The 15549-nt window shown below is 50.1% G+C and overlaps 1 protein-coding gene across 10 annotated transcripts in view; it reads left to right on the plus strand.

Moving 5' to 3' along the window:
* The window catches only part of PAX5 (paired box 5), a gene marked incomplete at its 5' end in the record, with an annotated part of 152558 nt that overhangs the window by 25184 nt on the left and 111825 nt on the right, over positions 1-15549 (plus strand). For 8 of the 10 annotated variants that reach the window (XM_081150983.1, XM_081150986.1, XM_081150987.1 and 5 more), the window contains 2 exons: positions 1189-1253; positions 5003-5131. In XM_081150983.1, coding sequence (XP_081007109.1) covers positions 1189-1253; positions 5003-5131 — 194 coding nt within the window. The remainder of the gene's footprint in view (positions 1-1188; positions 1254-5002; positions 5132-15549) is intronic. The other 2 variants (XM_081150988.1, XM_081150991.1) reach the window with 1 other exon arrangement.

The raw sequence follows: 15549 nt of genomic DNA on the forward strand, positions 1-15549 counted from the left end.
TTCCTGAAAGCTCTTGTCCAGACAGTCTACAGTGAGCACAAAGTACTTTTATGATTAGGAAAAACTCTACTAAATGCTCTTTTAATAGAGAATAGTTGGAGGCTGGACTAGAACTTTCCCAAAGAAGCTGAACATTTTATTACCACCCACCCTTCTCCCAAAACCCAGAGAAGGAACTTTCTTGCAGACTCCTAAGGGACTTTTGGCTTGGCCCTGGTTGACACACAGAGCTTAGGGGTTTGTGGAAGCCCCATGATGTGTCCCAGCTGGAAATTTACAAAGTAAGCTTCTCAGAACCCAACGTTCTGCAGGACATCAGAGCTGCCGGGTGGCAAAGGGAAGACAGCACCGCTATTGTCCCTTTTATACACTGGGCTTTTCCGTAAGAGTCTGTGTGTGTGTGTGTTTGTGTGTGTGTGTGTGTGTGTAAAGGATTCAATTACTTCAAGTAGGCAAAGAGTGCTCTCTTCTAACTCTTTCACTGTACTGAGGCCCGCAACGGAACAGACTTGCTCAGGGTTGCAATTGGGTTCCTATTAGAACTGAAGCAAGGTCTCTGGAAGGACAAACCAGGATACCCCTGGTTCCCAGCCCCATGAAGCTTTCCCACAAGGTTTTTGCAAACTTCTTTTAGCAAAGCAAAGCCAAGCCTCTCTTGGCAGCACTTTAACCCTTTCTAGATTCAGAGCAACTCATGCCTCCCCTTCCTTTGGGTGGGAATGTTACTCCTCCCGTGGCTCCCTAAGGCAGAGAAACAAGAGCTTGAGGGTTCCCAGGGGACAGAGAGGTCACCTTGGCCAGTCCCTTCATTCCACAGATAGTAGGGGTGGGGGCAGAGGTCCAGGGAAGGGAAGGAACTCCCTAATGTCACTCAGTGAATTGATGGAGCTGGAGCTGCTTCCGAGACATAGATGTCTTTATAATATTAACAAATCATCGTTTTCTATACAAGAGGCACTTGAGGCCCAGAGAAGGGTGCAAGTTACTCGAAGACACCCAGGGAGGTAGGGACTGAGTTGGGACTCGTCCATCATTCTTTTAACCCCCTAACTCCTGACCTGGGTTCAGAATCTCCCCTCCCCTGTGACCCAGCTTGATGTGGGTTTTCTGGTAGTCAGTGCCTAGCTAGTTGAGATCTCTTTTCTATCGTGGTAAATAGCCATTAATTTTTTTCCCCACTGCCCACAGGATCATCCGGACAAAAGTACAGCAGCCACCCAACCAGCCGGTCCCAGCTTCTAGTCACAGCATTGGTAAGAACTTCAAAAAAATTTTTAAAAATTGAGTGGGCTCCGAATATTCTAAAGAACTTTTAATCATTCTTATGGACAGATAATTCTGCATAAAACACTTCGGGACACGTACTAAGGCGCCTTCTTTGTCATTCTCCAAGGGCTGAACCCGGTAAATGAATTTTATAAATACTGCTAAAAGGTTTTGAATTTTACTGATTATTATGATAAATAGCTTTCAGCATGAGACAGAAAATTGAAATCTAAGCCAAAAAAAAAAAAAGGCACTAATGGGGGTCTATAGAATGTCAGATAATTAAAGTAATAAATCAAGAAAGGGGTACTTATTCATAACATTTTCTGCATCATTAGTCAGTAAGTAGTTTTGAATGTGTTTTTTCTTCTATCAACCAGCCCTTCTACAAGTCTTTGTGCACTTGCCGTCTTGAGTGAAGATGTGGCAGAACTTCTCAAACTTTCTCTCTCTCTTGCTTCGATCTCATGTGCTCTGTGAGCTGTCAAAGGCTGCCAGTGAAGTTTCTGACACTCACGGCTGAAGTCTGAGAGTGACCATGACCCGTATGAATGGGAGTCATATTTCCTACTAGCTGACCTTTGAACAACGTGGGGGTTAAGGGAGGCACACCGCCTCCTCTGTACCGCTCCCCCATCCCCTTCCCACAGTAAAAAATCTGAGTATAACGTTTGATTGCCCCCAAACTTCAGTGGCCCTCAATATCTGCAATGGATTGGTTCCAGGACCCCCCACAATACTAAAATCTGTGATGCTCAAGCCCCTTATATCAAATGGCACAGAACAATGCATACAGTAGGCCCTCTGCATCCGCAGATTCCCAACTGCAGATTAAAAACAGTATTTTTGATCTGCGGTTAGTTGGTTGAATCTGTGGATGCGAAACCAGGGGATACAGAGGCCTGTCCGTATATTTATTGAAAAAAACACACAAAACCACTTTTAAGTGGACCTGCGCATTTCAAACCCATGCTGTTCAAAGGTCAGCTAACTATACTCAAGAGTTCAGAAGTTTCCCTTGCCCTTCCCTTCTCTGCAAAGACATGCATCTATTTAAGGCATATTATTTCTCCACTTGGGATAAAGGACACCCCTCTGGTTAGCTAGGGAAAAGTTATTCTACTGTAAGGAAGCGGGCAACCATTCAGCAAGACTCTGACAGTTCTGGTTGCCACAGTCCCTACCAATTCCACTTAATCCTGCTTTAGATTCTGTACGGTTTCCACACCTTTGCCACTCCTTTACTTGAAAACTCGAATTCCCCGTGGTAATGTGGACAGGCAGAGGCCTGGCTTATAGTTCTAGCTCTGTCATGAACTCACCTAGTAAGCTGTGTAAGTCCCTTCACCTTCCAGAGCCTCAGTTTCCCCATTTGTGGACCTATGGGCACAAACCAGGTGCTCTCTGAGGTCTCTGATCGTCCATGGTTGCCTTTTTCGATGAAGGTAAGACAGAATTCTCCCCTGCCATAAAATCATTCTTCATTTACTAATCAATTCAAAAAATGTTTGCTAAGCCCCTGCTATGCAGACCTTGGCATTGGAGACTAGTGTTTTAATTAGGAGGCAGGACAAAATCCCCATTCTCAAGGGCTTCTCAGTATTAATGGGGGAATGTAACAAAGAGAAGTTTGCAAAACACTGAGATAAGGCTCAAGAAGAAAGTTCAGGGTGCTGTTGAGCTGGGGCCAAGGGAGTTGAAGAAGGCTCCTGGGGAAATGTTCGAGGCTGAGATTTCACTTGGGCAGCTTTTTAACTATTTCAGGTCACTGAGCAATGAATCTCAAATGAAGAGTAACTGATAATATTCTTTCAGTTGTGTTAGAGGAACAATTCTACTCATAGGTAGCAGAATGCTTTGTTTTATGTCAGAAATTTTTATAAAAACCATATCTTATGTATGTACAGCCCCTTACAGTTTATAAACTTAATGAGGAGTGAAGAAAAGGAGGCTTAGAGAGATTAAATAACTAGCCCAAGGTCACGTTGCCAGTAAGGGGTAGAGCAAGAATTGGAACCTGAATCTTTTGAGTCTAGTGTAATAACAAAATATTGGAACTAATCTCGTTGGCTCTGTTAGCAACATGGTGAGCCTTGGTTACAAATGGCTGTTGTTGATTAAAGGACCAAATGACTTGTGATCTTCCTTCTTCCTGTGTTCTTTGCACCTTAATACAGAAAAGGTTGTGAGATTTGCATAAATCTATTTTGAGTAGCTTCTTCTGGTGAAAAAAAAAAGAGAAGTTAACGATTTCTACTTCTGTGTCTCCTAAGGAAGATCTAAAATCAAACTCAAGCATGAGAAGAAAGGCACTGTTCCCCCTAGGTCTGTAGGAGCAAGGGCTGGATGTGCTCCAAGGAAAGCAGCAAACAGCTTCTCACGCAATCACCACCATTTCTAGTAATTTCCTTCACGGTCCAGTCAAAGGCGGCTCTACCTGCCTCCAGCTAGTTATAGCCCAAGGAAATGTGTCTGAGATTGGTTTGTAGGTTTTAATGAACCAAGAAAGAATTCCCACAGCCCAGAAATGGAAATTCAGCTATACAGCTTGAGAGGACCCTGAGACTGACTGGTCGGCCTCTCCCTTGAACTCTGGGGCTGGGAGTTACTTCAAAACTTGCACAAAACTTCCCCTCCCCCATTCTTATCCTTAAGAACTCAGAGATCTGGCTTCAGTGACAACAAGTCACTGGCCTCTGCCTACATTTCTGGGCAGGGGAGATCTAGACTTTAAGTCAGAAGGCCCGCGGCTTTGTTCTGGTGCTACTGCTATTGGCTAGATGACTTGGAACAAATCACTTCTCCTTTGTAAGTCTCAGTTTCTTCATTTGATAAATGGGGATAAATAATAGCCAGCATCACATGCAAAGCACTGTGTTATGTGAAGCGTATTATTGGTTTTCATTACTAATTAGTCAAGAGCAGATTACTACAGGGGTTAAGACTAGTTTCTGGGTTCCAGTCACCACTCTGCCTCTGATGAGCTGTGTGACCTTGGGCAGGTTGCTTACTTTCTTTAAGCCTTGGTTTCTTTATCTTTTCAATAGAATAATATGAGCTCTCTTATAAGATTTTTTCTCAGAATTAAATGAGATAATGCTTCAGTGCCTGACACAGAATAAGTTCTCAGAAAGTGTCAGTTATTGTTTATATATATCAATGTAATTATGTTTTATATAGTACTATATCAATATGTAATTAATATTAAAATCTAGGAAAACTGGAAGGAGAAAAGACAGGGAGGAACTATAAAAAGAAGGGACAGTCTGCCCCTTGGAGCTCTGTTGGCCGTGTGTGTGAGTGTGCAGGTGTTCGTGTCTGCATGGACTGGTGGGTGTGTAAGCAGGGAGCCAGCCTGCCTGGTGGGCAAATCCGGGTCTTTTTTAGCACTGGCCAGTGGTGGCCCCGGCTGCCCTCTTTCCGTTCTCCATCTGCCTGCTCCCTGTGTCCTCGGGCAGGCTGGGACCTGAGCTGGTGCCCTTCACGCAGCGCCCCTTGTTCCTCCGCACTGTCAGCTCCCCTCACTGCCCATCCTCACCCTGCCACCCTCCCAGCAGCACAGAGCCTGGGCCAATGGCCCCAGATCCGCCCTCTCCTCCCAGTGTGGCCCCTGCCCTCTGCACACGCTCTCCTCCCTGTCCCTGCTCCTCCAGCCAGCGCAGGGGGAGTGCCTTCGTCTGGGCCTCCGCCTCCGCTCCCCTTCCTGCCGCCCTGACCACCCTCTCCCTCTGCGCAGTGTCCACGGGCTCCGTGACGCAGGTGTCCTCGGTGAGCACCGACTCCGCCGGCTCTTCCTACTCCATCAGCGGCATCCTGGGCATCACGTCCCCCAGCGCTGACACCAACAAACGTAAGAGAGACGAAGGTAAGAGATGTGGGCACAGGCCTGCCTGGGATGGACCCAGCGGGATCTGCTTCAGGGAGCTCAGTCGGCGGTGGGAGCAAAAATGCCCACTGAGCGCCCCCTAACCTAGGGAGCAGCCGAGTCCCCCCACGCAGGCCCCTTCCCTTCCCTGAACATGGAGACGGGGGAAGGGCAGACAGGGAGCTGGCTGGGGTTGCAGAGTTCTCACTGGCCTCCCCCAATCTTTACCCCTTGAGTGGAGAAAGGCGAGATTGGCAGAGCCCTGTGACCTGAGTTTGTGCCTTTAGGAAGACCTTGTGTATACAGATACGATGCAGGGTGTGGGCACAGCATCGGCGTCGTCCCCTTTGTGAGGGAGCCCTGGAGGAGAAGGGGGGCTAGGCGTCTTGCAGTGAGAGGGACACACATGGGGTGGAGGGGTCAGGGGGTGGGTCAGGGGGTGGGCTGTGCACACTTGGCTCAGGGGAAGGCCTCCAGGGGCAGTGATGGTATGGGCCGAGGAAGTTAATAATCATCTCATCTCTGCCCTGGGCCTGGAAGGAAAGAGTGCAAGGGCCTCCCCGAGGTTACAAAGATGGTTTTTCTCAACCCCTCAGTGGTACCACCTGGGGCTTCTAGAGCTGGCTGCCCTGTCCTGGGCAGTGGCCCACCTTAACCCAGCTCTCCTTTCCCCTGGATGGGTTGTCAGCAGCCGCTGACATTAATGGGTTTGAGACGAAAAGCGACCCCCTGGGAGTCTATAAAACCTTAGTCAGGAAAGGGAAAAAAAAAACCTGTCTTGGTCTAGGGCCTGAGAGCAGCGTGACAGAAATCTTGATTCAATTATTCTGTTCCCAGGCACAATTCCCTTTCGCAGCTCCCTGTAAGGGATGTATGTTCTGGCGAGCACATGCCTAAGTACTTAAGATCTGTAACTAGAAAATTGAGTCGGCCCAGCAGTGGATTGGCCTGTGGTCTGCGTGTTCCAGGCATTATAGAAGCTGAGCCTGTGGCCGCTGTTTGGAGCTGTGGGGTGCATGGGGATGATTCACGGCTTTGGGAACCTGCCTCACCGCTTTCCCCCGTTCCTGACATGCGGAGCTGGAGCCTATGTCACCATGTCACCATGTCACGTCTTTAACTCAGTGGGTGGCTGTGCTGTGTTACTATAGGAGGCCCTGGGCCTGCCATCTCTTTTGGTTTATAGGGTTGAAGGTGTCATCTTTTCTCCTATTGTCATCTGGACTTGAAGCAGACGCACCCAAGCTGGGGCAGGGTTGTGTTTGATCATGGCCGAGGGGCCAGCTGGGTGCAGCTCCCTCAGGCTGAGGGAGCCGGGCAGAGATTTTCGGAGGAAGGAAAAAAATCTAGTTTGATGTTTACTGCCAAAGAGACAGGCCCTGATTTGGGGGGATTGTCTTACTGTGTTTGTGGAGTGCTGTATTGGCTTCCAGTCCTTGATCAGCTATCACTGTTTAGCCTCACAAGCTGCTTTCAAAGGTATAGAATGGCCAGCTTGTGGGTGTGGTTAGTTTAGGCTGCTTTGTGCTGGTCAGGTCATTCTTGAGGACTTTGGCTCATTTGGGGTACTGACCTTTAATGGGGACAGTGGCAAACTAGGATGTGTCCAGAGGGGTGTAACCTGGATGGAGGGGGAATTGGAGAACACCTCAGAGCTCTAGGGATGTTTGGGCACAAAGAAGAGAAGAATGAGCAGATTGGATTGAACTGGATGTTTCCTTCAAATATTTGGAGGGCTGACACGGAAGGCAAGAGTAAGGAGACCTTGCTGCATGGCCTCAAAGGCCAGCGTGTGGCAGATGCAGAGGAGATTTCAGTTTAGTATAAAAAAAGAACTTTGTAAATATGAGAATGGTTTAGGGCAAGAAGGGGCTGCCTTGGGAGGTAGTGAGCTCCCCGTCGCTAGAGTTATGTAAGTAGAACCTAGGTGGCCACTTGCTAGGCTGCTGTATAACAGGATTAGGAATTAGGTGCAGGATTGGATGATCTTTGAGATCCTCCCAGTTTTGAAATTTATGATTGAGCCCTGATCCCCAGAAAGCCTTGGGAAGTGATCCAGTCTGTGGTCTGTGACTAAGGGAGAATGATTTAATGGTCTCAGAAGCTTATAGGACGGAAAAATAGGAAAGCCAACCAGCAACGAGAGGCCCCTACCCCACCCTGCATCACAGAGAGTGTTTATGGTTAAGCAGAAATGCTCTTGCTCACTGCAGCAAGCCGTCTGGAAGGAGTTACTGCCTAGTGCTCCCTACTGCTCTTTCCCCAACTCCCTCTATATCTCCTTGGATCCTTGCATTGGCTTCAGGGAGAGTTGAAGAGGCAGAGATGGCTGCCCCCATTTTATGGGAGAGCAAACTGAGGCCCAGGGAATTCCTTGAAGTTGGCAAAGCCACAGGGCTGGAATGCCCTGGGGGGTCAGGAGGAGCTGGAGAGAACCTGAGGCCTCAGGCCCCTAGTATTGTCTGGCTACCTGCTGCCCCTCAGCCCTCCCCCAAAGAGGTGCTTGGGAGGTGAGGCAGCCTGGGGCTGAGCAGAGCCTGGGGTCAGTGTGAGGAAGAGTTTCCAGCAGAAGGGCATGGTCAGAGTGTGGTGAGAAAGTAAGAACCAGCCACCGGGGAAACACAGGGGAATTGCCAGGTGCACTGGCTGGCCGGCCCATTGGGACAGCAGACCATGGCACCATTTTTCTCAGGAGACCTTAGCAGCCTGGGGGAAAGGCCACAGGGCAAAAGAAGCATTAGGGGGCAAGAGGAAGACTACTGAGGGTCCTTGTCCTCATTTCTCAGATGAGGTGACTGGGGCTTCACACGTTAGAGTCACTTGTTCAGCTCTGGTCACAGGCATCTCCAACTGGACTTGGGTTTTGTCCTGTGGGTATTTCCTGGTGTCACTTCTGCCCAGGCTGCAGTGCAGGGGTGGGTGGTAATAAAGTCTAGTCACAGAAGGCTTGCCCTCTAGAGCTTACAGGCTGGCATGCCAGACTGGCAAGCCCGAAGTCCCTTCAGTGGGCAGTGTGTGAGGTGTTGTGTGATGGGGGGATGACACCAGAAGAGAGAGCAAGGTAGGGAGGGGCCAATTTTGACCAAAAGGATCTGGGAACGCTCCTTAGAGGAAGTGGCACTTTGTTGAGAAACAAATGTTTTCCACTGCTTCTGTTACTAAATTTAAATTAATTAAAATAAAATAAAACTAGAAATTTAGTTTCTCAGTGGCACTAGCCACATTTTAAGTGCTCAGTAGTCACTGTGGCTAGTGGCTACTGTATTGTTTAACATGGCTTGAATACAAGTGTGTGGCACATAGTAGAAGCTCAATAAATGTTCCTTGGTGCAATGGATCAGTTACATGTCTTTAGAGGGCTCACAATTACTGAGGAAGGTGTGCGTGTAGGGGGTTTTTGACTAGGACTGCTTCTCTTTGATATTTTGGGCTTCCACAGAAAACTCTGCTTGAGTAAGGAGTTCTGTAGCAAAAACAAACAAGTTAGAACATTGTTAGACCACAGGGTTGCCAAGTGCTCTTTCAGTCTAGAAACTCTAGGATTCTCCCCAAGACAAGCCTTGGGGATGTAGCCACTGTTTGCAAATCTCAGATGAACTGTTCTGTGGTTGAGACAGCAGATAAGGTCCCTGGGGCCTCTGTGGGCAGAGCTGGAGCAAGTTAAAGGCAGCTACAGGGAGGCAGAGTATGGCTCAGTGCATGTAACAGCTTTCAGGCAACAGCCAGGCTGTGCCAAGGATGGAAGCATTATCTTGGAAAGGTAGTGAGCTCCTCATCATTGGAGGTGTGAGCAGGGGCTGGACAAAGGAGGGGCAGAAGGACCAAAGAAGGCATTCTGGTTTGGACCCTATGGCTTCTGAGGGCTGTAACAACCTGGGGAGCACGTGCTTCAGTAACTGCCCTCTGTCAGGAAGTGGTCCTGCCTGCTTGTTTTCCCTCCGGGTGCCTGACTCTGAGTCTGCCATTCACATGGACTTGTCTGGGCAGGGGCCATATCACACAGGGGTGTTTCTACCCCGAGCCTGACCCCTTGGCATAGAATCAGAGCGCAGACATGCTCAGGAGGCTTGTGGGTGGCACTGAGAGCTAGGTTAAGGTGCTGCCCAGGTGTGGCTTGCAGTCTCTTATCTCTTAGTAAGGCTGATCTGAGAGCTTTCATGGAGAAGGCTGTGGGGTGGGCCTCAGGATCCAGCCGGGCTATGGGGACAGAGCCTGAGATGGTGCCTCCCGCCCCGGAAGGCCCAGAGGAGGCGGTGGCGGGGCTGGATGTGGCAGGTCAGGCAGGGTTGTGAATAGCGGCCATGGGTGAAAGGGCAGCCCCAAACCCTCTGTTCCTTCCTGGGCCTTTGATCTCTGGGGGCCTCCTTCCGCCTGTCTCCAGAGCCCCCATTCAGGTCCCCTCGACCTCCCCCTCCTCTCATCCCCCGAGAGTTTGAAAGGCCCTGAACACACCGAGGTCAGCCGAGTGAGAATCCCTTTCACTAGCTCAGAAAGCCGCCAGTCCAGCAGTGTGGACTCTGGGGACCAGAGCTTCTTTTTAGGCTGTGGAGGGTGCATTGCAGGTGGAATTTCCCGCCTCTGGGCCCTGGACTGCCCTCCCTCTGAAGAGGCACCGGAAGGGCAGCCAAACCCCAGGGGTGGCCCGTCCTTTACAAGAGATGTCAAGTCCAGCAAGACCTTCATGGGGAAGTTTGGAGGCAGTTAACAGGGGCTCCTGTCGTGAGTGTTCATCCCTCTTTGTGGGGGTATCTGTCTTCTCTCTGTCTCTTCTCATGTCTTTTGTTTGGGGGTGCATCTCATCCAGTGTTATCTGCCTCTGTTTATTTAGATTTCCTCTGTCTGCTTCTGTCTCCTGGTCTAGCTCTCTCTCACATTCTCTCCTCCTCTCTCTTTCTCTCTCTCTCTCTCTCTCTCTCTCTCTCTCTCTCTCTCTCACACACACACACACACACACACACACACACTCATTTACTCTCTTCTTGTATTCACTCTTGCTCTCTCTCACCAACTGCCCTTTTCCAGGCTGGGAGCCCCCCTCAGCCCTGCCCTGAAGACCTTTACGGAGCCATCCTGGGGAGTGAAGGGGTTTCAGAAGCTCACCAACCAATCAGGGTCTGGGGCCCCCCTGATCCTGGGCAGGCCCCAGCCTTTCTCTCTTAAGACCATCTTCCTCTGCTGGACACTCAGACCTTGTCTGGTGCTTCTGGGCTCTGGACAGAAAGCAGAAAGCTAGAGCAGAAGGTGCAGAGACCCTTCCCAGTTTCCTAGAAGGGAATGAGGTGTGTGGGAAAGCTCCCCATCATTGGAGGTGTGAGCATGGGCCGGACAGAGGAGGGGCAGAGAACCAGGGGAGGCATTCTGGCTGGGATTCCGTGACTTCTGAGGGCTGTTACAATCTGGGCAGTCTGTGCTTCATAACTGCCTTCTAGCTGGAAATGGTTCCGCCGACTTGTCTTTCCCTCCTGCCACCCGGGTCTCAGTCAGGAATCGTAAGCAGCCCTTGTGGCACCCGGATTCTACAGATGTCTGATTTCTGGGGAGCCCAAAATAAGGTGTTGAGGTATTGAGGCAAGGACACAGGCTCATGGGGCAGGAATGAACATGTTTGAGGACTTTCTGTGATGACACCTTTGGCAAGTTACTTAATCTCTCTGAGCCTCCCTTTTGTCTTCTGGGAAGTTGAAGTTTTATAGGTTACTATAAGGATAAAATAAGGTCACGCTCGCGAAGGGTTTAGCCCCAGGGCCTGGTGGTAGGTGGTAAGCACTTAATAAATGGCCATGGAGGGACACTGGGGCTGAGGCTGTGAGGCCAGGCACAGGCTGAGGGCAAGCAGGCTGCAGCCACAGTTCTATTTGGCAGCTGAAATTAGCGAGCTGCCCACCCCCGGCTTCCTGTTTGTGGCAGCTACTGCTCTGGGCATGGAGACTGAACAACAGTGCCCCCAGGTGTCAGCCGCAAATCAAAGGGCCACTGGCCTTCCTGGTTTTCCAGTCCCTAGATGGAAGAATTAAAGGGTCTGCCTCAGTTTCCCATGAAAAGTGGCCCTGGGCCCTCGAGGAGGTGAAGGCCTCCTGGACAGAGGTCAGAAGGCAGGCAGACTCCTGGGCCTGGGAGGGCTGGGCATCTGGGAGTTAGGGTCGCCAGCTTGGACTCTAGACTCCCCGTTGGAGCTGGAAGGGCCTTGGAGAGCATCTAGGACACGTCACCCAGTCATTATTCAGGCGGGAAAACAGGCTTGGAGAAGGGAAAGGGTCTCACCAGGTCACAGTAAAAACCCAGAAAAACTAGAGGGAGACAATGGACCCCTCAGAACATCCTTGGTATCCTGCTGCCACTGATATGACACATCTCACTTTTTCCCCTCTCTCCTCATTTCTTCCATTCTCCTAGGTCATCTTCTGTCCCCTGTTGAAAGCTACCAGGGACCCTTAACCTGACCCTATCCTGACCAGACCCTGGGGGGAGGCAGCTGACCCACTAATCCCCTAGGATTAACTTCAATTCTTGACAGAGAGCCCTGACCTTCCTACCTCGGCCTCTCATTCCTCCTCCTCGCCCCTCCTGTGCTTGCTGTCCCTGTGTAGTCTCTGAGCCTTCCTGTCCCTGGGCCATCGTCCATGCAGGGCCCTCTACCTGGAATGCTGTCCTTGAGGCTGGTTTCCAGAGCCAGCCCACTCCCTGGGGGAGAGGCAGTGCTGGGTCCTTCACTGCTGCCCAGCGCCCTCCGATTCCCCAGGGGCCAGCGTGGAGCTTTGGAGACCCTCTGCGGAGAGGGAAGGAAATGGCCACAACTTTGTCTTGGTCTCTCCTGAGGTTTCACCAGGGCAGCCCCCCTCACCCCTTGGTCGTCCATTAGCTGTTGCCTGGATGTCCCCTCAGGCTGGCCATGCAGGTCCATGGGCCAGTTACAGGGACCAGGATCACGGTACTTGCCGGGAGGGCATCACTTAGAACCCAGGTGGCAGTTGCCGGCCTGGCAGTCATGCTTTACTTGGTTTGCCTTGTATTTAAAATGACTTGAGTTAGTTACTGACATTTAAAAATCAGAAGATTTCTGATGTCTGGCTTTTCTTGGGAAAAACCCATCAGCTCTGGCAATACTTGGCGGGCTTCCTTACATGACAGCAATCGTCTGGGGCTGCTGGGACTGCAGTCTTCAGACTGCTCCCTGCTCAGCTTGCTCATGGCGTGGGTGCCCTATTTTTCTCTACCCAAACTCCTTTGAGTTTCTGGAGTCTTAGTGTGGACTCTGAAGGACACGTTTCATTGAGTCAGTCTGTGGCACCCGAAGCCTATGGAGGCAGGGCCCTGAGCTGATGCAGCTGTGCGTGCGTGCGTGTGTGTGTGTGCGTGCATGTGCATGTGTGTGCGTGCGTGTGTGTGGTCAGGGAAGTGGGCAGTCTGGCTCTTGGGCCAGATGTGTGTGGGGTAGGAGAGGCAGTAGGGCCAGGCCAAGGACCCGTCCCTCTTGACAGCCCAGAACAGTGAGACTGAGGTCATTCAGTCCACACCCTCTAGACAGGGCAGTCCAGGCACAGTGGAAGCAGGCTCGCCCAGGGAGTGCAGGGGGTAGTTAGTGGCAGAGATGATACAGACCAGGCTTTCATCTCCCAGCTTGGCTGGCCACTCCTTCCAGCCTTGCAGTCACTGGCCCAGCAACTGAGCCCCAGGCAGACAGGTTTCAGAGGCTTCCTTGGCAAAGCAGGGGACCTGAGGCCAGGTGGTCAATCAGAGGGGCTCCTTGGGCTTTTCCCTAGTGCCAAGGGCCTGTCCCTTGGGTGGTGGGTCAGGTTTCTGTTCCTCCCAGCCCCTGGGTCTCTGAGTTTCACTTTGATTCACTAAGTGAGAGCTTGCATGAGAGCCAATGCCACTGAACACCCCCTCCACCCCAACCCCACCTGTTTGCCCACCTGCTTTGCCCAAGGCCCTTCTTCCCCTCCCCCACCAGCTCCTTTTCCCATGGGACTGTGCACTGATGTCTGGAGAGCCCCGGGGATGTGAAGGGTAGGGTGGCACACTGTGCTGATCTCAGTTCAGAGAGTTGGGTCTGGGGTTGCCCAGAACAAGAGGGGATAGAGTCCCATCCGAGGTGAGCCGACCACTGCCAGGGCAGTCTGGAAGGAATTCAAGGTGGAATAGAGCTGCTTTCTTCCCACCCTGTGCCCTGCTGCCTTGTGGGGCAGAGGGTCCTGTGGTCCTTTCTCTCAGACTTTGGCAAAGTTCCGTGGTTCAGGGACTTTGCAGTGCTCCAAACTAATAGAGCCCTTTGAGGCAGGGGAAGAAGCCTGGGAAGGGGGAGCCAGGGGTTCTGGGTTCCTGTCCTGATTCTGTGGCAGACTTGCTAGTGACCTTAGGGAAACCCCTTTCTCTTTCTGGGCCCCAGTTTTCTCATCTACAATATAGGATTAATACATTGCTAAGGCTCTTTTTGGTACCAAGATTCTGAGCTTCTCCTCATCCCATGTCAAGTCCTTTGGCTTTATTTTAGATCAGTGGTTCACAAACATTTTGTGTTGGGGCCCATTTAAATGATTAAAAATGATAAAGGACTGCAAGGACCTTTTCAGTATATGTGGGTTAATTAAAACAGACAAAATTTTAAAGTTTTACTTGTTAATTCATTAAAAATAAAAGTAATAAATAAGAAATATAAATAACATTTTTGAAATAAGAAAGAACTCTATTTTCCAAACCAAAATATTTAGAGTGACACTGCTTTAGGATTTTGCAAATCTCTTTAGTGTTTAACTTAATAAATGACAGCTGGCTTCTCATATCTTCTTCTGTATCTGAGTTGTTTTGACATCACACATTTTAGAGCCCCTGGGAAACTCCACTGTGTACTTGTGAGAGAGTGAGAGTAAAGAAGCCCAATGACATCTTGGTATTATTATAAAAATAGTTTTCACCTCACAGACCCTTTAAAGGGTTCTTGGGGAGTCCCCCAGGGGTCCCTGGGCTAGACCTTGAGAATTTCTGCTTCAAGCTGCTGCAAACTCTGAGGTTATTACTTATACAGATAAGAAGAGCAGTTAAGTGGCCTTAGTTTTTAAAAAGGTGCCATCAATTTGTCCTGTTCTTAGCTCCCGAAGGCAGCGAGAGCCATGGTAGGTCTTTGAGCTGGGGAAGGGGGAGTGACAAGACACGCTGGGCTTGTCTTATAGCAGGTTGAGGTATGCAGTGCTTCTTCTTTTTTTAAACAATAGCAATGTGTTTTTGTTTCTTTTTAAAAATTGATTTGAGAGAGAGGAAGGGAGAGAAAGAGAGGAAGGGAGAGAGAAACATCGATTTGCTGTTCCGCTTGTTTATGCATTCATTGGTCGATTCTTGGTGCCCTGACCGGGGATTGAACCCACAACCTTGGCGTATGGGATCGACTCTCTAACCAGCTGGCCAGGGCTGTAGTGCTTCTAAACCCTTTCCCAAGCTTGAGCTTACACAAGAAAAGCACAGCTACTGAGGTTCCTTTCTGTTCCAGTGGAATATCTGTAGGTTTGATCTGTCTCCAGAGGGCTTCCTTCGGGGGCCAACAGCAGCCACCTAGTGCTCCCTAAGAGCACGGGGAGTGGATGTTTGGGACCCAATCACGTCTCCCCTTCTTAGCTTAGCTCTGCGTTAGCCTGCAGACCCTTGAGACCCCACCCTGGGCTTAGTTTGGGTGGGAAAAAACCAGCAAGTGATATTGATTAGGAATAAAACAAAATAAAGAAGTGGGTTTGGTATTTATCTTGACTCCTGGCATTTGAGGAAAAGCCAGGTCTGAAAGGCAGTTGAGAAAGGGGATTTTTGTTCTGATTCCATAGGGGCTTCTGGGTTTTTCTGGAATGCTGGTGGGTGGTCACTTGTGTGTGTGTGTGTGTGTGTGTGTGTGTGTGTGTGTGTGTGGTCTCACTTTGAAATGTCCAGTTTTCATTTTCATTGGTACAAGTTTATCATTCGCATTAGTCCTTCCTAGGCCTAATGGACTAAAATGGAGGTGAGGGAGAAAAAAAGACAATGTCTTAAGGTAGTTTGAGAAGCATGGAGAGAGGGAGACTAACAGGTGCCAGAGAAGATGCGTGAGAATGAGGTCACTTGTAGTGAAATAAAATGAGCTACGAGAGGAAACAGAGAAAGGGGTGGCTGGAGAGACCAGACTAGGTTAGAGGAATCAGAAAGGGTGAGAAACAAAGGGGCCAGACACTTCCCAGCACCAGCCACCAGGTGGCACCATTGACCCAAGACAGCTTAGTTGCCATCCAGGGTTAGGGACAAGAGGGGTAGCAGGGCAGTGTGTCCTGGCCATTTGTGGTATGTTTGTAACTCGGTGGGGTGTAGGCAGCAGGGCCAGGCAGGCTGACCGTTTGTCAGAGTCTCACTTCTCTGCCAGCATTTAGCCAAGGTAGGGGGAGGTGGGACCATCGCCATTGGGGATC

The sequence above is a fragment of the Miniopterus schreibersii genome (genome assembly GCF_964146895.1).
Source record: "Miniopterus schreibersii genome assembly, chromosome: 11".
Taxonomy (NCBI): Eukaryota; Metazoa; Chordata; class Mammalia; order Chiroptera; family Miniopteridae; genus Miniopterus; species Miniopterus schreibersii.